This window comes from Hermetia illucens, chromosome 3, assembly GCF_905115235.1.
Source record: "Hermetia illucens chromosome 3, iHerIll2.2.curated.20191125, whole genome shotgun sequence".
In the NCBI taxonomy this organism is placed as follows: Eukaryota; Metazoa; Arthropoda; class Insecta; order Diptera; family Stratiomyidae; genus Hermetia; species Hermetia illucens.
Genome location: NC_051851.1, coordinates 66,770,211 through 66,796,846, shown reverse-complemented (window position 1 = coordinate 66,796,846; position 26,636 = coordinate 66,770,211). Strand labels below are relative to the sequence as shown.

The window sequence follows — 26,636 nt, the reverse complement described above, 5'->3', positions numbered from 1 at the left end:
CAAGGATAAATGGAGGATAATGGTGAACATATGATTACAGAATTATTTTAAGTCATAACTTTTCCATGCACTCTATGAGTTGAGATTGAAGAAGAGACTGACTGTGCTTCAGTTTCATTACGATCACACTTAACTCTGTGCAAGTAATAGGCTCATAGCAGCGAGGCAAACGACTGAGATTCGAACCCAGAGCAACGAAATTTGGAGGCTGACGTTCTACTTTTCAGCCGTGATGCCGTTGAAAATTGCTTATGATTGATCTCTCGAATCTCACAACGATATCAACAGCCCCAGGAAACGCGTTTCCTCCAACTGGAGAGAGAGAGAATTCCAGTGGAAATTTGATTGCAAAATATCGATCCACGTTGAGCATCAGAATTGTGCTGTGCTACACGCTAACGGAGATTTCCCATATAGTGAAGAAAAATTCTTTGCTCATAGCAATTGCATGCAATTCAGGAGAGCCTTTGCAAAGGTCATATTGCGATCGGGGGGGGATGATTTGACTGGCAAGGTGGGCTCTAACAACATTTCGTTCGGACATGCGATGAGAAGGCCTGATTTTGGTGACAGTTACAACAGCAGTGAAAGATGTGTACTTTTCTGCAAATTTTACCGCCTCGTTGTCTCGTAATCAGCGGCGCACTATCCCTTCGGATATCCACCAACATCCGTTAGGTTTCGGCCATCACACTGTTAGGAGCAGATTTAGAAATTGCCTTCCGAATGTACACTGCAAAAGAAGTGACATTGACTTCCAAAGGGCCCATCGTTTGATGTCCACTTGCCTTCGCTTATATGTCGCTACTGTGTTTGCTGACAGGAGAGCAAAGTCTCAATACCCCAATAGAATATGGCTCGTGACCGCGATCTGCCTGTCATCCATTTGTGGGAAAAACCAACAAAAACTGTAAGAAATCTGCCCGAGAAAATTGGTGAACGCTGCAAATGAGGTCATTGGCCACGTCCTTTCCATGTCTACATTGTGTCATTGAATATTCTGCCGTAAGGCAATAGCAAATTAAGGACTTTATCAGCGTACGTGTTAAATATCTGTGGACGTGTTGTTCAGAAAAAAGAAGGGGCAGTGGACTGGTCACACATTAAGGAAAGGGAATACTGTTTGTGGATTATCCCATGGAATAGGACCCAAAATCCCGGAATACTCGGGGAGTGGGCCGCGCTAGAACTACATGGCGTAGAACAATGGAGAGAGAAGCAGTTGGGGCTTCTGAGAAAATCGTGGATGTTGCTAAAGTGCATTTTCGGGAATCGACAGATATACCGCACTATGCCAACCATATACATATATAAGGTTTCCATGATGTCCTACTACAGTAAACCACCACATGTCATTCAACGAGCGGAATGGCCATACTAAAATGAACTATAAATTCAAAGAAACTTGAAAATTCTATAAAGAAAAGGCCGTCTAAATGCGTATTAATTGGTAACCTTAAAACTCTACAATGCCTCAACGTAAAGTCTTAAGTCACGTACGTCATAAACAAATACAAAAATTCTAAATTAATTGTTACTATTTCTTGAATTTGAATTCGAATTCAAGCATTACGCACAAAATCTTATTAATGATGTCCCATGAGTACACTTTCACAGGAACCACCGCGAAGTCCTTCAGACTCAATGATTCTATCTATCACTGACCGTAAACTAAATCTATTTCTGTTCGAAAACTTAGAAGAATGCTGCAAAATAACGTTCGGTAGTTTCTAAATTAGAATGTGTCGTTCTATGTGCCAATGAGTGGATGCGTCCCTTTTTATTCATCCCAACATTCAGCACTCAAGTGCGTAGTGATTAGTTCTATAAAACAACACATATCGCTCCCGTTGTGGATTTGTTTATATTTCGGCTGCATGTGCATGTGTGTAGATAACCTCACCTTATGAATATGCATTACAAGAGCGTGTAATAAAAACATTGAAATTATACAAATAACCTACAAACGTTTGGTAACTTCAGTTGAATGCAGCACCATAGCAAACGCTTTGAAAATTCGTTTTAAATTGGGTCAATGTGAACTTTTCTTGTCTGCATCCACGCGATTATACCCTATTCCTTCTACTCTTTCTGTACCAGCATAATTATTTATAATGAACGAATGCAGTAGAGGAGCAACAACATCAACAATATGCATGTCAGCGCGCTGCTAGGCTGCAGAAAGCAACAGAGTGCCAGGATAGAGACCGACGGCAACGTTTCAGTGCACGGTAGCCTTAAGGGTCCTTATTGCAAAAGTGCGCCCACATATTCAATGACAAAATTACGTACTATAAATGTCCTCCTAGTCTAGTTTGCGTATCCACTTCTTTTAAGCGAATAACTCGGATATAATGAAAACAACATCGTGTTGAATACTTTCTTGGTGTTAATGATCAGGACAAGGAGTGTCAGAATCCAACCTCCCCCGTTCGACTCAAATGGGGATCGGATGCAGAGGAATGATGAATTTTGATAGCTGACACAAATTAATGCATAATTATGATAGATGAAAAGGGAAATTGCAAATGCAAATAATTCAAGTGTTTGTAAAAAACTGAAAGCAGTGAAATGGCGCTACTGTGGTAATGAACTTCCTTGACCAGCTATCGTGAATTGGAAACAATTTGAACAGATTTAACTACTATAAATGCTAAAGATAAGCAAACTCCATATTCGTTCTTCGAAAGGATAAGTACTATGTTACAACATTTCCAGTATATAGTTACTTAATCTTCGACTATTCAGCTACGAACCCCTCAACGACCGAGAAAGAAAGGATTTCCTTCTCAAGCGTTCCACCATTGTAGTTTTCCAAACAAACATCGTCCAAATCTCAGCTATTATCATCAAGGTTCCGCCGGAGGAAAAATCTCCAACATATTCCGCCACTAGATTGTTTATCACATAAAATATATAAAAGATGCAAATAGTGCGTACTATTCTACTGTACACATCCTAAGTTAAAGGTAGGGACAGGATTTAAGGATACATTACGCCCACATATACGCTCAGCTACGTGTACGTGCAGTAGTAAGCACAATGACTATTTTCTGTTAGCCCTGATCTCTTTCTATTGTTATGGTCCTATATAATGAGATGACAGAAGAAGGAGAAGAATTCTTTGCGCTTTCCACGATATACTACCTGCTATATGTACATACGCGTGTACGTGCACAAACATATATTACATGCATATCACCATTGTATCACACTTCCTCCAACCCTCCAAAAGGAACGCAAAAAATGGAAACAAAATCCCAGATCCACTTCAGCTGCAGAATTGAGGGAAATTATGAACAGCTTTCACATGAAAAAGAAAAGGAAGACCACGAGAATACTAAATGGAGAAAAGAACGATGCGATGAAGGACTCTTGAAGCAGATATAATTGGTACTGGCATCAAAGATTAGGCCCAATGCACACTGGTTAATAGGTCTTCTTCAATTATCATCGTAAAAGGAAAATACATTTGAATTTTCCATATCCGCAGTGTCATATCACTTTGAATCAGAACCCCTGCCATCTAGCACGCACTTCAAGCGTATTTGGAATATAGGTTACTTCGAGAGAGTTCTGCACGACATGCAAACTGCAAAAAACAGCTCAGGAGCGAGTATGCCTGAATTCTCAGGCAATTCCAGCTATAAGTAGTTTTTGCTTGGACTGATCAGACCTAAAAATCGTGCGATGACGCATTTAATATGTCAAACTATTCACTTTAGTGTTATCTGACGTTCAAAATCTTGGATTACAATTAACTTCCACACAGCAGCAACTTGGCTTATTGTAACTTTGTTAGTAATTTAGTAATTCTAGGATGAAAACAATATTATTAACTTTATTTGAGCAGATATCGATGTGGAGGATATTTCGGAGCCTAGATATCCCACAGCGGCAGCTTTGTGATTTTTTCAAATTTTTCGGTTTGAATTACTTTTGACAATAAGTCCGTTAAGAAAATAACCACTTTCACCCCTCCCGCGCCAAAGAGCAAAACTGATGTCAGCTCATGAAAATACTCATCCAAATCTTTCATTTGATAACCCACATGACTAGATTCAATAAAAGAAAATTCATGCTAATTCCGAAGCCAAATAAGATGCCAATTACTCTCGATGTGACGAATACCTTTAATTTTCAAGATGGAATAAAAGAATTCAGGCTTTAGCGAAATTAGGCACACCCAAATACCTGGTGCGCATAGTCATAGAATTCCTCCGGGAGAGGCTATTGTGTACGATGGACCTAAAAAACATCGGACAACCTGTGGAGTGTTAGCGAAGATGTTACCGAACATAGACAGAAACGAAGCGATTGGTTCCTTATCTCGAGAGTTATTGGCTCAATTTTAGTTTATGCAGCTCCTCTCTTGGCCTTGGCATTGGAGGATAAAGCAAGTAGGAAAAGGCATTGCAGCCACATACCGATTAAATCCATTGCACCGTAAGCAGCACCACCTCATCGTCATCTTGGCGAATCCTACACCCATTCTCGACAATTGACAAAGTGAAGCAATACTGGACTGGCAGAAGAGATGAGATGATTCACTTAAAGAACACTGGTCTCAAAGAATGATCCTACATATCTCAAAATGGATTATCCGACGCCATGGTGGGGTTAGTTATGAACTAACCCAATTGCTAAACAGACGAAGAGAGTATCGCGCATATCTTACTGCGTTTAAGGGTCCCAGATTCCCGCGCAGATTGAAAGTGGAAGAATATCGTAGGCCACATACTGGCTTCTGAAAGATCATGAAGAACGATGGAAAAACTAATAAAAGTGATCCACAATATGCTGAGGAAGAAGGAGAAATGTGATAAGTAACAAATCGAGCCGAAGTTTCTAACTGACTGATTCTATCCCGCGACGTAATGGCGAAATGACAGTGTAGCGGAGTAAGCCAGAGAGAAGGAGATAGTTTTAGTGAATAAAAGCCTTACATAACCGTCTAACTAGAGCCATTATAGGTTTTGAAGTTCTGGTCCATCCAACGAAAAAAAGAGACAAACTGATTTTAATAAGGGTTTGATTTATACAAAACCTTCAACTTGAACCAGACTATTTTGAAATAAATTTACATAAGGAACTATAGATCGACTCATGGGGGAATACCTATATTACCGTGATAAGGGGAGGGGCTGAATAAGGAAAGAGCTAAGGGAAAATTACTTTCAATTAATCAAAACCTAAACCCCGTGCCGACGGTTGAATGACTATGATATAGCAACGAACTATAAACTCTGGATAGCTTGTTTCGCCAAAAAAGGGGCGCTGTCACGATTGACCCCCTCTGGTAAAAATATTGCCATGACAGTCAATCATGGGCATCTGAAACAAATTAAAATAAAAATCTGGGCAAAGTACCAAATCTGATGGTAAACTCGGAAAAAGAAAAAAATTATTTGGAAGCCAATCCATTTGTTGACTAATCCTTCACAAACCATCCTGATTAGGCTGCTCCAGTCAGCCCTGCAGGTGCAAGCCCTCAATCAACACTACCTCCGCACAAGGCCCAACAACGGCTTCAGATAAACCAGTTCCAGCCAAATCACAACGCTCGGATTTACGAGACGGACCGTCGGTGACAAAGGATGTACCAGTTTCTATATATTGTACCTTTTGGCAAACCCAACATAATAACCCAAGCAGCAAAGAAAACTAAGCCAGTGACAGCTAGCTTTGCAGCTAAGACTACTAAACCCCACCCCAATGGTTAGATCTTATATCATGAAACCAATCAGACTACGACTCCTTTTAGCTATCGGAACTGTACCATCGTAATGCTTCAAGCGTTGCTTCATTCGATACGTAGGTATATACCTTAAAGTGTCACATCTAAGCTTTGCCGATGCCTTTCTGATTTGTGAGGCAAGCTTCTTTGTTCCTGAGGGATAATTCGGAACCCACGAATTAAATTTCACAACATAACCTAGAGGTCAGATTCTTCTTTCTGTGTTGTGTATTAGATCAGCTAAGCAACCTCTAAGTTAAAACGGATTCTGAATAATTACACATACTTATATGGAGTTGCTAAACCTCACGTCCGTATCTCCGTGCAAATAGGAACGCCCGGCGGATACGTTATGGATATACAGAGGCACAAATCTGAAGACGTGTGTCTGGGCATACTTATACGTAGGCCTGGTAGGTAGGACTAAAACGGTCAGCAGTTGAGAATAATTGGCTATAAGAGGGATACCAAGAAATCAAACTGAATATTGAACGCAAGTAGGTTTCCGACCGTCGATATTTAGCGACCATAATACCTCAGTTGTAAAAAACGTGGATGCTGTAATATCTAATACTATAAAAGTCAAGGTGCCAGTGAACCCCCGTTTAGGAGGAGCAAGCTGAAGTTAGATCCAGAAAGCGCGAGATAATTTTCGAATGCCGGCAATAAGAGGAGATCACTTCATGAAAAGATATTTCCGGCGCGTTGAAACAGTATCTCTCAGGAAAGCATACAGCAGCACACAGACTGCTGTTATAAGTTTGCCGCTGAAAGCAACGCTTGCTTACAAACGGCAAAGAAACAAAGTTTGGGTGATGACAATCATCGTAATACCACAATAGGGTAATATAGGAGGGAAGTTATGGAGAAGCAATGGGGCGTCCCCGCTCTTCAACCCCTGTGAAAAGACGTGGCAAACACCCCCTGGCGCTTCGAGTATAAAGGTTTTGTGTCCATTTTATGAGAGAAACTTCTACTTATATAACTCCAAATCTAACATATTCCCTCATATTTTTCCAAACTACAAAACATACGAACATATTATAGCCATTGATTTTATCCTCACCCTAAACAAACTGCCTATTTCCGAATTTCTGTTTGGAGTAATTGATATTCATATGCAAATGACTAAAAAAACTAAAACAAAATAATTCTTTGTGACCCCATTCATATGAAATCACTTCGTCGTTGTGGTATTAACGAATTGATATGTGGTGATGACGTCATATGCGTTGTAGAATACACAAAATTCATAAAAAAATGCAAATTTTCACCCCCTATAACTTTGTTAATAATAGTTGAATTTCCTTCAAACTTGACCAAATTGTGCCTTATGTTATCCCTTACAGCCATGTCATTTTGTACTTCTAGGATAGACATAAAGAGGGAGTTTCCGGGCAAATTTCTAAAATGTGGAAATATACTATTAATAACTTTATTTGTGGAAATAATATGGAACCAGTATCGAAAAGGTCTAATTGTGGCCTTTTTTTGATACCCCACATGGCCACATACTGCGAAAAAATGTTACACCCTCCATTCATATGTATGGGGAGCCCCTGTTAAACTCAACACAAAATGACGCTACTTACTACATGTAAAGGGAACAACAGACCACCCGCTCTCACCAATTTTCGTAACAATCGGTCCAGCCGTTTCGAATAAATCGTGTCTGACAGACAGACAGACAGGCACACGGGCAGACAGACATCGAATCAATTCTAATAAAAATGTGTAGAAAAATTATATTTCATATGAATCAAACTGCTTTCCATATAAACTGCATGGAAATTTTAAACAAAAAAAAGTTCATTACATAAATCGCCAAGTCACACACTCGAAAGCCAATGGCAACTACGTCTTCTCGAACTTTGCTTTCACTTTCAATCAAACGCCATCCTTTAGATGACATCATCCTTATTTAAAAGTAGCAGCGATAAACTAAAACAACAACGTATTAAGTATTTAAGAATTTGACCTCTTTCCCTCCAACCCTATTCCAGAGACAGTACTTTCACTGTCACGTAAGATGGTAGGTTCTATATGCACATATATACTACACGTATATCAACACAATTCAAGACCCCTAGTGAGAACAGAAAAAAGTGACGCGATGACGATAAAGCAATATCATTCAACCCTCCTACACGCATTATCGATAATCAACAAAAAAGGACTGCTACCGATATCATCCTATTTTTATCCAAGGAAGGACGAAGAAAGCTTTTTTTTGTAATGAAGTTTTCAACTGTAGTACTTCGGGGGCAGGGGCTTACAAATAAAATCAATAGACAATTTACTCAAGACAAAAGAGTGACGTTCTTTTTTGCTTTCAACAGATAATATGAATGGGTATTAATTTACTTTGATAAAAGCAGGTAAGCATAAGTATACAAAGGATATATACATATTGCGGTGTATCTCATGACAGGAGCTGAGCACCGCTCATTGGTTACTATTTCAAATCACTTTGTAGGAATGGAAAATAAATGAATAAATGATTTCAAAAAATATCAAACAACCCAATAAGCCACTATGTCGGATTAGACCATCCCTGTTTATCAGAAAACTCCTTGGGAAAGTATATAAACTGATAGAAAGTAGGATTTGAAGTGAAAAATTTGTTTGTAAAGGTTGTATCATAAAACATTTTGATGACGCTGATTTGTGATGTGTGATCTTAATCAAAATTAAGAGATTAAAACAAATATGTTTTTTGGTAATTGTGTACATAGAAATGGGCCCTCCCATGGATTTTAATGATTTTCAAATTGGCGAAGCATTGCTTTGGAACGACTAAGGTGACCATCCGGATTGATCAAGGTCAGCGAAGAGCTCAGAACAAAAAAATGGTGAAGTTAACCGTGTAGGTCTACCAGCCCCTAAATACTCTTCTGAAATGTCCCATCGACGCCCAAGGTATTTGCACGTATCTATGCTAGCCAGGCTTCACTTTCACTTCTATGTCAGTGTAGGAAACGAATACTTCAACCTTTTACCGTGTCAGCGGAAGGACAATTATTTACGAGAAGTACAGATCTAATCCAATTTCCCAAACTACGCTTATCTTCTTTTCGAGGCTTCGCCCCGACTAATCAGCTACCATACCATACCATATCAATGCGATCAAAACGCAACAATGTATATTTCCTAGACAATCTAAATATCATTGACAACCGTAGCGAGGGGTCCTCAGAATGCTCGCTTTCTCCAATTTGAGCTATAATTCCAAAAATATTAGCTTAGCATTCTGGGCCTAAACGAAATAAGATGGTTTGACTCTGGCGACTATCCATCTCGTTCTTGCTGCACCTCTTAAGGGACGTGGGAGCAGATGCGAATCCGTTATCGGCGTGTTTCTGAAGCATACGCGTTGTGATAGGATTCTGAATGGAGATACCACTCCAGGTTCAAGAGCATCACAATTGTACATTGCTATGCCCCAAATGAAGACTTCCAATATAGTGGAGAAGGATGCTTTCTACGAGCAATTACACGCCTGATGGATGACAAGGTTGACTCTGACGACACCTTGCTCAGACATGTGAAGGGGGAGCACTCTCTCAGCGACCGTAATGATAGTGGTGAAAGCTTTTGTGGATTTCTGCAGTTTCCACCACTTCATCAAAGGTGGCACGTTGTTGGTGAGAATTTGCCATGTGCGAAAATCTGAGAATCTGAGACCTTTAGCAAAGAGTGCAAGAAGAAGATGATCTCTAAAATTCCAAAGAATGATATCCATCTGGAGTGCAAAGATAATAAGTAAAATATTTCTCGAAGGTTCACACTTGTTTTCGAAGTAGCACATGAGAAGTGACCACCGCTATCAATCGAAAGGTCCAAGTCCTTGTGAACACCTGTCTGCGATGTTTCATAGGAGTACACTGTCATAATACTATTTCAAATGAAGAACCTGGTCAGCAGAAAGGTCTGTCACCCGTATTTGAAGTGATCGGAAGACAAATGTGGCACTGGATATGTCACACGTTAGGGAGGAGCAACAATTCTATTGCTAACTACGCCATGCAGTGGAAGCAACTCCCCCAAGATGGCCGACGAGTGGGTCAGTCCAAGGCGCTTGACGCAGAACAGTAGAGAAGGAGGAGCGGGCATCTCGGCACTCTTGAAGGGAACTGAAGTGCATTTCGGATAACCGCAAGCGATGGTGCGTAGCTGGAGTCAACACGCTACATCCAACTAAGGAGTGAATAGCAACCACATACCATATCAATCATATCATGATCAATAAATCAATAAATTTCATAAATTTCTGATTCAAAACCCAACCTGAATTCACAATTAGGGAAGTACACGCTGCATTTACTAACATCTACTATTTATTCCCAAGAGAATAGAGCTAAGCCCCAGAACTAAAACAACTCTTTGCAAAGCCCTTGTAAAGCCCATTTTATGCTACGGACCACCTGAAATGTAAGTCATGGAAAAATATTGGTACATTTAAACTCTGAGCCTTACATCACTCTCGGATTGTCGTCTCCCAAAGCAGCTTTACAAGAAGTGGCTGTCCACAGAATCAAGGGAGCGGATCGGTGAACGGAAGGGTTTGGAGGCGTCAGATTACGCGCTCCGATATCCTGGAAAATCCCAGGAAATTCAGCATAATATGCGCCATGATAAGAGAAAATTTATTATTGCGCTGATCAGGGAAAGGGAAGATGCTGCAGATAAAAATGATTTCAACATTTTATATCGTACAAAGAACCTGCAAGTAGTCGCAAGTCTTTCGATGATTCGTTCGTTACTCGTGAGAGACATTATCGATCGACTCCTCATCAACCATGACAAGTAGCTGAAGAGGTGGAGAGAATACCTCACCACGGTTCTCAACCGCACCGCATCCTCTCAAGGATGAAGTGCCTAATCACCATAAAATGTGAATACGGGCTGATCCGACTGATTCCGATAAGGGCCCCCATAAATAATACTCCAGCCGTTACAATTATAATAGCAAAATTAATCCTGGAGCACATCAAAGAACATCGCTAAAAGTTGATAGGTGGAGATCAGGCTGGTTTCCCCTTGGATGCTCCTGCGTTGGTCACATCAACACAATGTAACCAATTTTGAAGCACTATTCCATTCAGATGTTCGTTGCATCTTTTTATCGATTTAAAGGAATCTTTCGACAGCAAGAGCATTCCAGAGAAACGAATAGCTGCTATCAAGACGACAAAATGTCATGTGATGCATCGAGGTAAAATTTTAGACGAATAGAAGGTCCAAAGCGGATCTGCCAGGGTTGAATCTGGTGATTGAAATTATTTCTTCTTATTATCAGTGAAGTGCTGCCTTAAACGCAGGACGTGGAAGACTTCAACAGACCACGACATTTTCCCCAAACACCTAGACTCTTCTTTTGTCCCGTTCACAAGCGGGGTCGGCTCGTCGTGATCGGTTTCGCCATTTGGCTATCAAATCCCCATCCAACGTATCAATCCACGGTTGTTTCGGCCGGCCTTCCGGTCGTTTACCATCGACTTCGATGTTCAGGCCAATCTTGGCAAATGAATTCTCCTTAGCGCGAATTGCGTGACCATACCATCGAAGACGCCTCTCTCGCAATTTTTCCACGATCGATGCAACCCCATAACGATCGTGGATATCCTAATTTTGGATACGCCAACACATCCAACGCATCAACGAGAACGACAGGACCGAGGACATTGCGGTAAATTTTAAATCTGACACATTCGTTGATACGTCGATCACAAAAAACACTAGTTGTGGAACGCCACTTCATCCAGGTTACGTAAATGCTTGAAGCAATTTCGTAACGCAGTTCTCCATTGGCTGATAGCGTTGACCCGAGGTATTTCAATCACTCAGTTCTGAGCAAATCAATGCTGCTGACAGTGATTGTGCTATTTCATGGAGATCGGTCGTCAAAAATTCAGTTTTGTTTAGATTAGACTACAAGCGTGATATCTGTTTATTCTGTTACTGAATCATGGTCCTTCGTCAAGGCTCTAGATTTGGAAGAGGCAAGTAGAATTGGACCGACTAACAAAACCAAGGTCCTCAGTGTGACAAGCCATGGCACTCTTCCTATTTGCTTTAACGGGCAGTGCATTGACGGGGTTAATCAATTTGTATATTTTGAAGACGTAGTGACGGTGGCACCAGAATTGATGTCCCTCAACATGAAAATGTAGTTATCTCAACCGCAACATCAAGTCCAGTCTCTTTTTCGCTAATGTGGTTTCTGTGCTCCTACATGCGAGTAGCACATGGGAAGTGGCCACTACTGTTACTCGAAAAATTCAGGCCGTTGCCACAACTCGTCTGCACAGAGCTATTTGTGAACACATTGATGAAAAGTGGTGGTGGATAGGTTCAGATAATATCGTTACTGGCATCGCCATGCAATCTTCGAGAAGGCCGACGAGTGGGTTGTACCAGAAACGCATGGTGAAGAACATTGGAGGAGAATTTTTTTGTTGAAGATGCTGGGAGTCCTGAGTCCGCATTCTCTTGGTGACGGAGCGGACCACTTGGGAAGCACTTACTTCCTCTCTTGTGGTCGAGGGACTCGCCTCTTTGGGATAAACACAAAATTCAAAAAGAAAAAACAAAAATTTGACTGACAGTTTCGGAGGAGGAATTTAAGCTTCTCGGGAAGTCCTAGTAGTATTTAGCTACCGAAATGTGCATATGCGAGAATAGAGTTCACTGGCTTAAGGGAATAATTTAAGTTTTTTTAAAAAATAATAAATGTAACTTAGGTTTTTACAATCCTTTATGGAATATTTTTCATATTCTATCTGATTATTATCTAGGCGAAGGACTGAACCATCAGAGTCTTCGATCTAATAAAAGGTCATACGAATGTTTCAGTTACATTAATAAGCAAACTATGAAGACGTTAAAAAAATAATAATTATAAAAATATTTACCTAGGAACAGAATCGGTACCACCGACTTCACCGTGATTCGACTCTCGGATAAGACGAAAACAATCCTTGCTAAGACTGAAGCAGCCCTAAGGAAGTGCTAGTCACAAACTTCAAACTTTTATTAACTGTCGACTATGGTGAATCTTAATTGAGGAAGTATCTCAAGTCGACAAATTGGTGAGAAGACATAGTGGTAGTAGATAACTTACTGCCATGATATACTATTGAAACCATCTGGCAGAGAAGGCAAAGTAGCGAGTCGCTCTATCTCACGGTATATCACTCAATGTAAGGATGGACAATTAGGGAATACTTGCTCTTAATCTATCTTTTTTCTATCCCCCGCCACAATAATCAACTCGTGAAAGTATCTGCCTAAGCATAAGAACCTGCAGTAAGTAATTAATTTTCCGTTTGACCTACTGCCAAAATGTCAGTTGACTGCAGTCATAAACAGTTAGAACAAAAGTTGAATAGCTTAGACTTTGCTCATTGGAAATCTTTCTGTCAGAAATCCCAAAAGCGTAGAAGAAAAAATCGATTATGCCAATAAAAATAAAAGTTGCATAAATAGAAAAATTAAAAGAAACTTTCACAGCAGAAAGATTTCCATTCCCAACTTAGGTTATTAAGGTCATACGCCCAGGGATGTCTCTGCTGTTGTACATTTATAAAAGGCCGATAGCTGGAAATTTGCCAGAGTTTTTCATTGACATATATCAATGTATTATATATTTAAATGAAAAACTGGTGATTAAAGCCAGTAAGTATTTTACATGCACGAATGTACTACATATTAAATACATATTAGCACTTTTTATTAAACCTATGAATTAGTCCGTGTAAAACATTTATTTTATTATAAATCAAATTTATGACAGATACCTACATATATGCAATAGAATAACAACTCGGAAGCTCAGCGCTTCAAGTATAAATGCTTTTGTTGATTTTTCATATAAGAATATTTGGGTAAACGTTGCTTCTACTTTTTTTATATAACTCGTAGTGTATCGTAGTGAATACACCCGATATTCAATTCGATGTGGTACTGACATTTTATCTTAGGGAGCAGCAATTTAACGCTAAAGGGGCAACTTTGGCTTACTATGGCTTTGTTAATAATAGTAGCATTTCCACCAAACTTTCCGCGAATGTTGCTTCAGATTAAAACCTTCAATTTTGCGAATCTAGGATGAACCTGCAGAAAATTTTCAAAATATAATAAAATACTATTTTCACTTTAACTGCTAGACTCTAGTCCAGGTTAAGAAGCATTACAATTGTACAGTGCTATGCATCGACGGCGACTTCCGATATAGTGGAGAAAGATGCTCTCTTCGGGCAATTAACCACAGTTCAGGGGATGCTACCTAAAGGTAACATTGAGATCGTGATGGGTGATCTGAATAACGACACCTTGCTCGGACATGTCATGGGTAACTTCCACTACCTCGTCTTTGGTGGCACATTGTTCGAGCATAGCGTCTCCCATAAGGTCAGTTGTCAGTGCAAAACCATAACGAGAGAAGCGCTAACACCGATTTAGAAAGAGATCACCAACCGACGGTCGCTTACGTTCGGTTGCGTGTTGCGTCCGCTACTTTTCTTAGGTTTGGGGAGCTGCGACCTCCTAAGTTCAACTTCGACCGCTTGTATGATCCAGCTGTCGCTCCACAGTAGGAGAGCTATCTTGCTGATCGGACAAATATACTGAGCAGCTCCTCTGAAAATATCGACGAACATTGAGCTACCCTCAAAAATGCTCTTTTCTCGGGTGCCACACAGGTCGGCGGTCCCGAAGGGGCGTCATAAGATCTGACGGACAGTGGGATCGTGGAAGCAGATGGATGAACGGAAGGGGTTGAAGGCTCTACTGACCGCTGCGAGTGATGTCGGGCGTGACCCGCTCGAACGCCGATACCGAGCAAAATCCCGAGAAGTTCAGCGTAGTGCAGGCTGTGACAAGAGAGAATTTGGTATGGCGCTGCCCAGAGAAGCGGAAGATGTGGCAGATCGCAATGATTTCAAAACTGTCTATCGCATCACGAAAAAGCTTGCATGTGGTCGCAAATCTATCGATGGTGCTTTGAATGACTCAACGGCCAACTTCTCATCCAACAACTGAAGAGATGGAAAGAGCACTTACCCGTATTACATCCAGTGGAGTTCCTTCCCTTTGTATGAAATCGTTAGTCATCCTAACATGCGAATACGGACCATCCCTCCAAACAGAATTTCGGTCATCAATGCAATCAGACGGAGTAAAGCCGCTGAACTTGACGGTCTCCCCGCAAAATTATTTATCTATGCATCTGCAGTTACTGCAGCTCTGCTACTTCGACTCCTATAGAAATCTTTGGAATCCGAAACTTTTCCCAGAGAATGGAATAAATAGATGATTGTCAAGATCCCAAAGAAGGGGACCCGTTTTGAGTGTGACAATTAGATGAGTACCTGCGTTGTCCCTACCGTCGCAAAAATAATAGCTACAATAATCCTGGAACGTATCAAAGAACGTTTCGAAAACTTGATCAACAGATCCTCCCCCATTGACCATATCAACACCGTACGGATCATTTTGGAACAGTGCGCGGAATTTAAACCTTCGCTGCACCTACTATTCATTGATTTCGAGAAAACCTTCGATGGCGTGAATTAAGAGTGTATCTGAAGTGCTCTACGTACGAGGCGCATTCCAGGGAAGTTAATAGCTATCGTCAAAGCGACATATAATGGCGCAAAATGTCACTTACCACATCGAAGTAAAATCTCGGAGGGTTTCGAGGTCCATAGCAGAGTCCACCACGATTGAATCTTCTCATCGATATTATTTCTTTTTGTTACCGATGACGTTCTTGATGCTCCTTTGTCCGGAGAACATGGAGGAATTCAATGGATGATGACATAATGTGTTTTAGACACCTCGAGGGTGAAGGGCGACAATAGCATTGCTGGCTACGAAATGCAGTGGAACCAACTCTCCCAAGATTGCAAACGAGTGGGTCGCCCCAAGCATACTTGGCGCAGAACAGGTAATCGTGAGCGATGGCGCGTAGTTGTGGTTGACGCACTATACCCCACCAAGTGGTGACGGGCAACCATATATATTTATATATATATATGTATTATTAGGCTGAGATTAGTGTCCATGTTTTTTGTTACGGTTGGTATATAAGTTGAAAAAAAGAACTAGGTTTTTTCCTTATCCTGTAAATATTTTTATTTTTCCTGCATACAATCGTTTCGGAGACACGTGCCTCCTTCCTTGAACCGAATTAGGTCTAGTACCTAAGGACTAGGGAAGGAGGCACGTTTATGCGGGAAAAAATAAAAATATGTACAGGATAAGGAAAAAAACCTAGTTCTTTTTTCAACTTGTATTATTAGCTTAGCTTTATTATTTATTAGCTTTATTTGAGGAGATATCGTAATAGTAAATATTTCGAAGTTTAGATACCATATGCATGGACCACCATATTTTTTCAGATTTTTCGGGTGAGTAGTTTCAAAGAATGGGGCGTGAAATAATTGACCCTTTTCGGACCCCGACTCCCCTTCCCTTTCCAACCGATGTCAAAACTAATATTTGCTACGGAAAATACTCCTCGAGACCGTTCATTTGGTACCCCACATGGATATATTCAGTGAAAAAAATTGCACATCGCTGAACCATCGTCCTATAAACCCATACCACCATCATCCTACAGACCCACATGTCTTTTAGACACCATGGGGAAAATATTGAATAGGTAATCTACAATAGACAGCACCCGCTAAGTTGGCCTGCCGGATCGACAGTATGGGTTTCGTAAAGGCAGATAAACCTGCACCGCATGCATGGGGGTTCACAGTTCTAAATTTTCCATGGAATTTCGTGAAATAAGTGGAGTCGTTTCTGAAAAAAAGTGCGTGTGACAGACAGACAGACCGATGGACGGGCGTGCGGATAAACAGACACCCAGTAAATCGATTTTATTAGTAACCTTAAAAACTGATAACAAAGATCTTAAAATTTTCTTAAAATTTTATTTTTTCCTTGAAACTCCTACGAATAGCATTTCATCATATTATCAACTGATTTATTCAGCAACAGTCACAGGACAAACACAAAGCCTATAGTCTAAACCAGACTCAAACCGAAACAGCATAAATAGTCAAGCAACACATAAATAATCAAATAACCCCATTTCTCGAATTTTTCTGTAACTTTACATAATTGCATACGTGCCTGAATTCCTCCTAGAATTTATGGTATCATCAGCAAAATAAAGAATTTTTCATCTTCCATAAAAGATACTTAAATAGAAGCAGGATATGCCAAAGACTATCAAGATTGATATATGCATATGTATATGAATACACGAAATGATCATTAATATTAAGATGACGACGTGATAGCATCAGCACTTTCTTTGTGAATATTTCCACTGCCAAATATATTTTTCCATGAGCACAGATGAAATGGCGAAAATTCCGCCACGAAATATCCATTTAGGAGGCTCAAGTTTAACTAAACGTTCATGTTTGCATCACAACCGAAAGCATGCCATAGATTGCACCAAAAACTTTTCCTATTTAATCACACATAAATCACCATAAAAATATCCTCAAAAATGAATCATTGTACGATTCGGAAGAGCATGCAGAACCAGATAACTCCTGAGGCAGTACTTTAGACAAGTTTAACTGGTTTCGCAATCAAATTATCAAGAATGTCGTGATTGAAGTTAGTGAAATAATTCAGTTTGGAAAACCGTAAGGAAGAACAAATAAATAAAATCGCTACTTGTAATGCCACATAGCGTGAGGAACTTATTGGATTGCGGGCATGATTAGTATCAGGCACCGCATATTTTTCCACAAAACTTACTAAACGAGAATCTTCATTGATTTTGATGAAGGATTTTAGCTTCAAACATTTTTCATAAACCATAAAATAGACTCATCGGCGTAAACCGAAAGGGCGTATTAAAATAGATAAAATCTAACGAGGAATCGTCAGGCGTAATGCTTGGATTCAGAAAATTTATAGCTCCTCTCTGAGAACATGTGCTATCAATTTTCCACTTATAGTAACGCATACATAGTATAATGGGGAGATTTTATTTTTCATTTAGAAAGATGGAACGAAACTGGACACATTCATATCTTCTATCTACATGAATTCGACGCCCATGTGTTTGGTTCGGTTCGATAGGAAACCTCTGCCAACGGAAACAGTCCAACGTTTTCTCATCGTTCTCAAAACTATCTCGAAATTAGATTGGCCAAAAAGCAATCTATCGCTAAGGATACATTTAAATATCTAGTTATAACTTACTAATTCTAAAACTCCTTTTCATGTATTTGACATAGAAATTTGTCCTTACCTACACATATTTACGGAAAACTTCCTTTAAAGTGGCATTTATTCACTGCTAGGGAGAGTTCTCATAATCGCTAAACTCGATATAAATTTAGTAGCCAACAGCCTAAAACGATGTATCCCCTAATAAGTGAGCCATCATCCCTATCCCCCGCGTCAATCACATTCAAGTACCACCGTTGTTGTACTTCATTTACCCTCTTGACTTTCCGGGAAGCCTGCTCCTCCTCCTAGTCCCCGGGCACCTCCACTCCCAAATAGCAAAACATACAAAATCCTGTTGAGCAGCAACCTCAACTTGATGTTGGTATTCAGATAGCCATATATCCAAATATTGGACAAAACAGCGAATTAGGATTAAAACTATACGCCTAAACAATGGTCTTGTCAGTTTTCATATATTCCGCGCAGACTTGGGTTCGTAGCCAAAAAAATTGCGAACTCTTAATCTGTTTGGCCACCTACACGAGAGTGGCCGATGCCACAGCCGTTTAGTTATAGAAAAATTCAATAATTTGCGGCGGGTGGTTCACCTAATCCATATGGATAAGGATGATTCAGCCTGTAGGAGCAATAGCTATGATGAAAAAATAGACCTAGCAGATCCTGCCTCAGATGAATTGATGACAAAGGCCAGGACGTCCCTGTAACTGTAACTGTCTGGATTATAGATATCAAATTGGTGGACCTCAGCAAAAAACCGGGACGTCAGCAGTTCTCGATGATAGGTATACTACCGGTTGTTGTGACGTTGATATTGTGATGATGAATGCATCCATTGACGTCAAATTTGGTGCCTCTGTCAACAAAATGGAAGAGTGTGAAGTCAAATTGCAACATTACTTTTACCCATATTTCTTCCTCCAAGTGCACAGCGATTTGATTAAAATTGATGACTCGAAGAGAGAGAGCAAGCGGATGTCGACAACATATTCGAAGAGTTTGAGGAAAGATGACATCGTTTATTGATCCCGCCCATCCACATCCTCCAGCTGCGGCAGCATAAAGGATGCGAAGAGAAAAAGTATCGGTAACAAGATGCAAACTTGGCGAGCTCCGTCTTTGATGTTCAAATTTCTCTGAGATTTTACGACTTTATGATATTACGAAAGACGTAATTTCGCCTCCAGTTGTCACACTCGATTCGGGTTCGTTCTTCAAAATCTTAATCACTATTTCCTTTTTTCACTAGCAGAAAAAAATATGAGATTAGCAGCATTTACGAAAGAATTACTTGCATTCTCTCTACAAAACCAAGAGGAATTACACGCAAAATGTCCGCAGCTGACTGTCAAGGTTTTGCTCCGTGCTACACACGATAACAAAATCATTGCTAGTTGCGGCAGCTTCTCCTTCCCTCATCAACGCAATAGTAGAAGAACTCTGTCTCGGCTTACGATACAATGCGCCCAGGCATTATCATTCATTCTGTTTATAATTTGTATTGTTTCCGCCGCAAGAAAATTTTCCCACTGCTGAGCGACACCCGGATCATCGAAACTACTTATATGTAACAGGCACAACGCCCTGTTTCCGCTTTGACCAGACTTAGGACGAAGTCAGCTCCCCTTTTGTTACGGACATTCAAAAATCAACTTCTAAATTTTCTGTTGACCACAATGTAATCGATCTGGTTAGATGTTCGTTGCTGATTAATCGAAACTTCAACGACCTTGTGGCAGGCCTTTTGCTGCAATAGAGTATCGCCGATCAGGAGACAGTGAAAGTTGTGGAAGTTCACACACCTTTCACCGTTGTTGTCATAGTCACCCAGATTGTGGGTCCCATCAAATGGCCAAACAAGGTATTCTCTGAACCCACCTTAATATTCTGGCCATCGATTACCATCAATATGTCTCCTTTATGAAGCCTCTTCTAAACTGCGTGTAGTCGCCAATATAAAACATTCCTCTGCTCACAATTATGATGAACCTGGAATGGAATCTTGCCATCAAGATCCTATCAGAAACCAACTCTCAGTGCACAAGTAAATGCATTCACGTTTACCATCACTAGGCTTTTCAGAGTAGAAAAACACAGTGCCACAGTAAAAAGAGAATTATTCGCCAGAGTTTCACCACCTCTTCTTTTTCTTCAGCCTTTGCCCCGTTCACAAGCGGGGTCAGCTCGTCGTGATCGGTTCCGCCATTTGGCTCTATCGAATGCCTGATCTGGATGCAATTTCGAGTCCCCATACAGCGTATCAAGCCACCGTTATTCCGGCCTGCCTTTTGGTCGTTTACCATCAACTTCGATGTTGAGACCAATCTTGACAAGTGAATTCTCGTTAGCACGAATTGCGTGACCGTACCATCGAAGACGTCTCTCTCGCAATTTTTCCACGATCGGTGCAACCCCATAACGATCGCGGATATCCTCATTTCGGATGTGATCAAAACGCGTCACGCCACTAGTCTAACGCAACATCTTCGTCTCCATTACCTCTCATAGCCTTGCTTACTGTACTTTAGGTGGAACCTAGATAGTTTTCTCAATAGCTAACGTAGATGGAAGATTCTAGCTGGGCATTACTTTGGACCTTGCTAAAACAAGCTCTCTGTTGGCATTCTCTCATATAATCTAAGTGCGCGTTAAAATTTACGATTATTAGGTGTAACCTGGATAATCAATTCCAATGGTGCCTCGATTTTACGAATTGCACAGCATTAAGTGTGGTAATAATGAAACCGCTTGCTTGCTTGGCACTATCTAGCCGCTTTTATGGAAATTACAAGTGAGGCCTGCTGCAACCAGGACATTAGCAAATTCGCCAGAACCAAACTAGGCTATTCCCACCCAACCCAGTGTGTTCTTTAAAAAAAATACGCTCCGCTTTGGAATGTATAGCATCATCCCCCTTCAGTCCAAGGTGGAATTGTAATCTCTAAATCCCCAGCAAATCGTATGCGAGTAAATGCATTTGTTTTCGAATAAAATATGTTAGACGGGCATGCAGATAGTAAACTGATTTTAGGCAAAACCATTATAATAGACAACAAACATATAGAGATTCACGCAGAAATAAAACCACTTAACATAAACATACTTAGACCCAGTGTCGACATGAATATACTATCTAAACAATTGATATATTAATCGATGAAATTAGTGCCATTAATTAAATCGTGATTAATTCTTTAATCGCGATTAAGTCAACTCTTTGAAACAATAGCCGATTAGTTCATCATGTTCAACCGATTATCTTTAGAACAAGTCGGGAAACCGGAAGCTCGGCGCTTCAGGTATGAAAGGTTTTGTTTGCTTCTTCTGTGAGTATATGTAAGTCCAAAACTTTCCCATTTGTACATAGCCCGTTATGCAATTGCATTTAGCCATACTACTCACTTTAGTGTGTAATTGACAGTTAGATGCAGTAAATTTACACGGTAAAGTCAATTTTGAGCTACTGTAACTTTGTAATAGTACGATTTTGATCAAATTTGGGGATAATATGCTTTATATTATATTCTATACTACTGCTACTTTTATAACTCTAGGATAAACTTAAGGGGGTTTTTACTCAATTTCCCTAAAAATGTGGTAATATGCCATTATTAACATAATTTGAGCAGATATCGATAGGAAGTATAGGAGTATTTCGAGGCCTGGGCACAATATAGAGGCAGCTTCATGATTTTTTTGGGGTATTATAGTTTCTGAGTATGGGTCCGTTAAAGAAATCATCACTTTCCACCTCTCCCACTCCCCGCCTTTCTAACAAATGTTAAAACTAAGAGCGGCTTCGAAAAGTACTAAACGGGACCTCTCATTTGATACCCAGCATGACTATACTCGGTTAAAAAAATTGTACACCCCTTTTGTATGTAATTTAAACACAGAAGAATATCACTCTCTGCATGTCTGGCCGTTCACAGTTCCCACCTTCTCACTAAAATTTCGTGTCAATCGGTATAGCCGTTTCTGAGAAAAGTACATGTGACAGACAGACATACATTGAACCGATTTTAATAAGGTTTTGTTTTGCAAATAAAACCTTAACAAAAAGGTTTAACGTTGGATGATCGTCGAAATCTATAAGCTAAGTAAATTTACGTTCGATGACCACGAAAACCTTCATATAGGTATTTTGCTCCAAATTAGTAGATAGACATTTTTTCGGCCATATTGGACCCGCCATCTTGAATTTGGCTGATTTGACCTCAGATTCATAGTCAACAACCCTAAAATAATTACATGCTCGTCGTGATAATTGAACAAACAAAAAAGTCGGGAAACCGGAAGCTTGCCGCTTCAGGGATAAGGGATTTTGTGTTTCCCTTTGTGAGGAGCATAACGCAGTCCTCCATTGGTTGATAGCATTGACACGAGATATTTAAATCGCTCAGTTCTGTCAGCGGCGGTGACCACCCCAAAACTAAGCGATTTAAATATCTCGGATCAATGCTATCAGCCAATGAAGAATTACTTCACGCATTAACGCAATCTGAATGAAGTAGCATTGCACAAACGGTGTTCTTTGTGATTGACGTATCAACGAACGTCTCAAATCTAAAATTTACCGCAATGTCGTCCATATGTCGCTCTCTATACTTCTGAGTGGTAGCGTACTATAAAAGGCTATAAACGCCGTTTTGCGGTAATCATTTTCATCAACGGCGCAACAACCGATATCCGGTCTAAGCCTGCCTTAATAAGGAACTCCATACATCCCGGTTTTGCGCCGAGGTCCACCAATTCGATATCCCTAAAAGCTGTCTGGCGTCCTGACCCACGCCATCGCTTTATCTTAGGCAGAGTCTGCCTCGTCTTCTTTTTTGCGGTAATAGGGACTAAAATGTTCCATTGGACTAGTGGCGTGACACGTTTTGATCACATCCGAAATAAGGACATCCGTGATCGATATGGGGTTGCATCGATCGTTGAAAAACTGCGAGAGAGGTGTTTTCGATGGTGTGATTACGTAATTCCCGCTAACGAGAATTCACTTACCAATATTGATTGGCCTGAACATCGAAATCAATGGTAAGCGATCAAAAAGCAGGCCGAAACAACGGTGGCTTGATACGCTGGATGGAGATTTATAAGCGTCGCAATTACATCCAGATGAGGCATTTGATAAAATAAAATGGCGAAACCGATCACGACGAGCCGACCCCGCTTGGGAACGGCACCAAGACTGAAGAAAAAAAAGATATGAGGAGCGACGAACGCATGACAGCTCCGTGTCACATAGCTAAAATTCCATTGATCCCTATTTTTTGGAAAGCTTTGATGGAAAGCCCTACATTGATAATAGTCACCCTCATACGCTTCACTCTCTGAGTTTAATATTATTAGCAAATGCGAAGAATTTAACCGACACCAAATATAAAACAGGGCTAGGGAGTAATAAATTCTTCATGAATGGAACTTTAATATTTCAGTCGAATGTCAATTATGCTCGTTAATTATGACGTCAATGTGTTATTTGTATGGCTTAGGATGCTGTTAATTCGCACGAAATTGATAAGTTTGAACTGCTGTAACTTTGACACTAATAGTTGAATTTTCATGCATTCGCATGCATGATACTGCCCTCTATGCCGGCGCAAAAGTACTCCTAGGATGAACTTAGGGGGGTTTTTCAGTCAATTTCTAAAAGTTGGTAATATACTATTGGTAAGTTTATTTGAGCAGATATCGGAATGGGACATATTTTGAGGCCCAGGTTTCATCTAAGCGCACCACCCTGATTTTTTTGGGATTTTTGGGTTGGGTAGTTTCCGAAAATGAGTCCTGTCTCACTTTAAGTGCGTACATTTTTACTCTATACTTTGTCCCATATCTACACGTGTAACACGGGAAAAATAAATGCAATAGAATTTGCTATACTTCTTAGCATACAATGTATAAATTAAAATCAACACTTACATCCTATAATTTTCTCCTACTTTTTGTTTACATTTATGAGAAAAAAATACGAAATGGAAAAGTTGGCCCGCACGCTCATATAACTCCCTAATAATTTATATTTGTACGGAAACAACATAAAAACGGAAAAGGATAGTGTACTCCTATATACATTAAAGAGCCTCATAATCCTTCCATGTTGAATTGAATCTACATATGTACGTATGCACTCAAATTTTCCACACACGTCAGGTAAACCATCGAATTTGGAGTGAGCGCTCATAGGCCAGGAGCAGCACAACGACTATTTGTCGTCACACCGAAATTAATTTATGATGGTGAATAATTCAGAACGCTAGAAATATGTCAACGATATATATTATAGATAAAACGCCACGTCAGATAGTCACGTTCTGAATACTGTTCCTATGTGGACGTGGCATTAGCGCACTCATACCTTCTCATGTGCGAGTTCCCAGCAACAACCGCGTGTAGTCCTCATACTAAAACGTACGTTACGAATGTATAACAAATCCAACGGATTGATATTGGGAAGTATTTCGGAAAAGATGAATATTAAAAAGATATAAAGCTTAATAGCCATAATGTCCACCCATCTCGAAGTAAGCGAATATCAAATAATATGTGGGCTTTTTTCGAGCAACTGTACTCTAGCCGCTAATTTTAGCTCGACTTGGCGACACTATGATCTATTCTTGTTTATCATAATTCTGCACGGGATCAAATGGTAAATCATCGAAATTTTGCCAGCATAGGCCACTTTACTATAGATATTTCAAATTTTTCATCTGGTCTGACCCATCTAAGAAATTTGCTTGAATTATGGTCCATGCGAGAAGGAGCCGAAAAACCGTTCGCCGACCAAGAGAAATGCTAAAGTTGAGTCATGTTTGCCGGGATTTTCCGACCGTAAGCGACTCCGCTAAGTGCAAATTGAAAATATACCTATTCATATAGGTAATGGAATAGTAGTTAAAGCTTACCAAAATTCGACCAGTTGTTGTTTGACCGGATATAAGTTCGCCAGCCCAATCTTTCGCCTCTGTCATAAAAGTTCCCTCGAATTCTTGTTTGTTTTGTCGCGATGCTTTCTGTTCTTTCTGTTTCGGATCGTTTGGTCCCAGATCGGGCTCCTTGCGACAGCATATGAATGCAAACGCGCGCCATAGCAGTACAACCAAGAGTCCAGCCAGAAATGTGAAGATGCTGGATAAGAGAAAGCACCACCATTTTCGCACTTTAAGACAATCGTCGGTTCCATATGGTGTATCGGTTGTTTCTGCTGATAATGGATCAACTGCTGTATCGTCACAAGCCGACATCCCCTGTAAATAAAAAATAGAGTGAAATTAGATTCCATAGAATACGTAATATCTTTCGCCTATCCCAATTACCAAAAAACTATAGAATAAGAAACCGCGCGATTCAAGAAGAAAAGGAGATTCAATAAATCTTCGCACCCTCCTAATGTAGAACACAACATCCACAATCGATACCTGCGAACCAATCTACCAATTTGATCATGCTATTCAGGTACAGAAAGCATGGCGGATACTCTACCTTGAACTCAGCTATATAACAACAGAAAATTATCTCCTCCTGCTATTGCCTTAAGCCCTATTCCTTCATCCACCTCAAACTCACAGACATTTAAATTATGAAATTGAGAGTTTCATATGCGCTCGATGCAACAAGCTAGCTGTAAAAAGTTCGTGACCTCGGGCTTCTATATGCAGCGGTTCCGCCGACATCGTTAGGTGACCCCAGCATTCCGATGACATAAATCTCAACGAATCTCATCTGGACAAGCAAACCCAAACAATGTAACACAAAATCTTCCCATCTTGGAAGCTAGCAAGATGAGCTGCTCAAAGGGACGGTTCAAAAGGTTCAAGCAACTGGACTACAAGAAACTTTCATCATTTAGGACTGTGATGGAATGACTCAGTGGCACATCTCCGCGGATCATGCCCCCTAATATGTCGCATTCAGTGGAGCAAGCAGGGAATGGTGACCACCTGCAGAAACCTTTAGATACGATAAGAATACCCACAGGAAGAACAGCTGTGGTATATTTGGAGTTGGATGTAATTGAAAGATCTTCTGAAGTAGTCAGCCGAAGTAAATAACGCAATATATTTGCGGCTATTGAAAAAAGAAGCTAGATTATCAGCTCCAATAAAAACCTATTTCACCGTCAGCTATTCCACTTCAAGAAACATGGGAAAATACGTGTGGACTTCTCTTCGAAAAACGAAATTACTATTATTTTTTGATAGCTGCCAACGGAATCTAAACTGTGTTCTTTTATGAAGTGGTTCCGGATTTGAATGCCTTGAAAATGGTTCTTGATTTATAAGGTATCATCATCTTAGAACGGTAAATTTCCTCCTCGGACAACAAGAAGGTTGCACGAGGTATCTTTGCTCTCAGTACCTAAGGGGTCGTTCCCAAAAACCGCTAGATAGAAAAGCAACTAGAGCACAGGCAAGTCAACAGATATTATGTCATCTCATCACAGAGAGCATGGGGACTATAATTGGTTGGCAATTCGTTTTGAGAATGAAGGGGGTCCTAAGTCCTCTGCCCTGGTAAGAAACCATAAAGCCGTCGTCGCTTGGTTGGCAATTGTTATTTATTTATATAGTGCCATACTTCCCTACGCATAGAGAACATAGCGCGTCTGCCACAACTACGCGCCATTGCTGTCGATTCCAGGGAATGCTTCAATTCCACCCACGATTTT

The 26,636-nt window shown here is 40.3% G+C and overlaps 1 protein-coding gene across 50 annotated transcripts in view; it reads right to left on the bottom strand.

Moving 5' to 3' along the window:
- LOC119652349 (calcium-activated potassium channel slowpoke) overlaps positions 1-26,636 on the bottom strand; it is a 260,042-nt gene that overhangs the window by 173,076 nt on the left and 60,330 nt on the right. For 42 of the 50 annotated variants that reach the window (XM_038056381.1, XM_038056389.1, XM_038056427.1 and 39 more), the window contains exon 3: positions 24,874-25,215. In XM_038056381.1, coding sequence (XP_037912309.1) covers positions 24,874-25,212 — 339 coding nt within the window. In that variant the 5' untranslated portion in view covers positions 25,213-25,215. Of the gene's footprint in view, positions 1-24,873; positions 25,216-26,636 lie in introns of those variants that run through there. The other 8 variants (XM_038056416.1, XM_038056385.1, XM_038056417.1 and 5 more) reach the window with 1 other exon arrangement.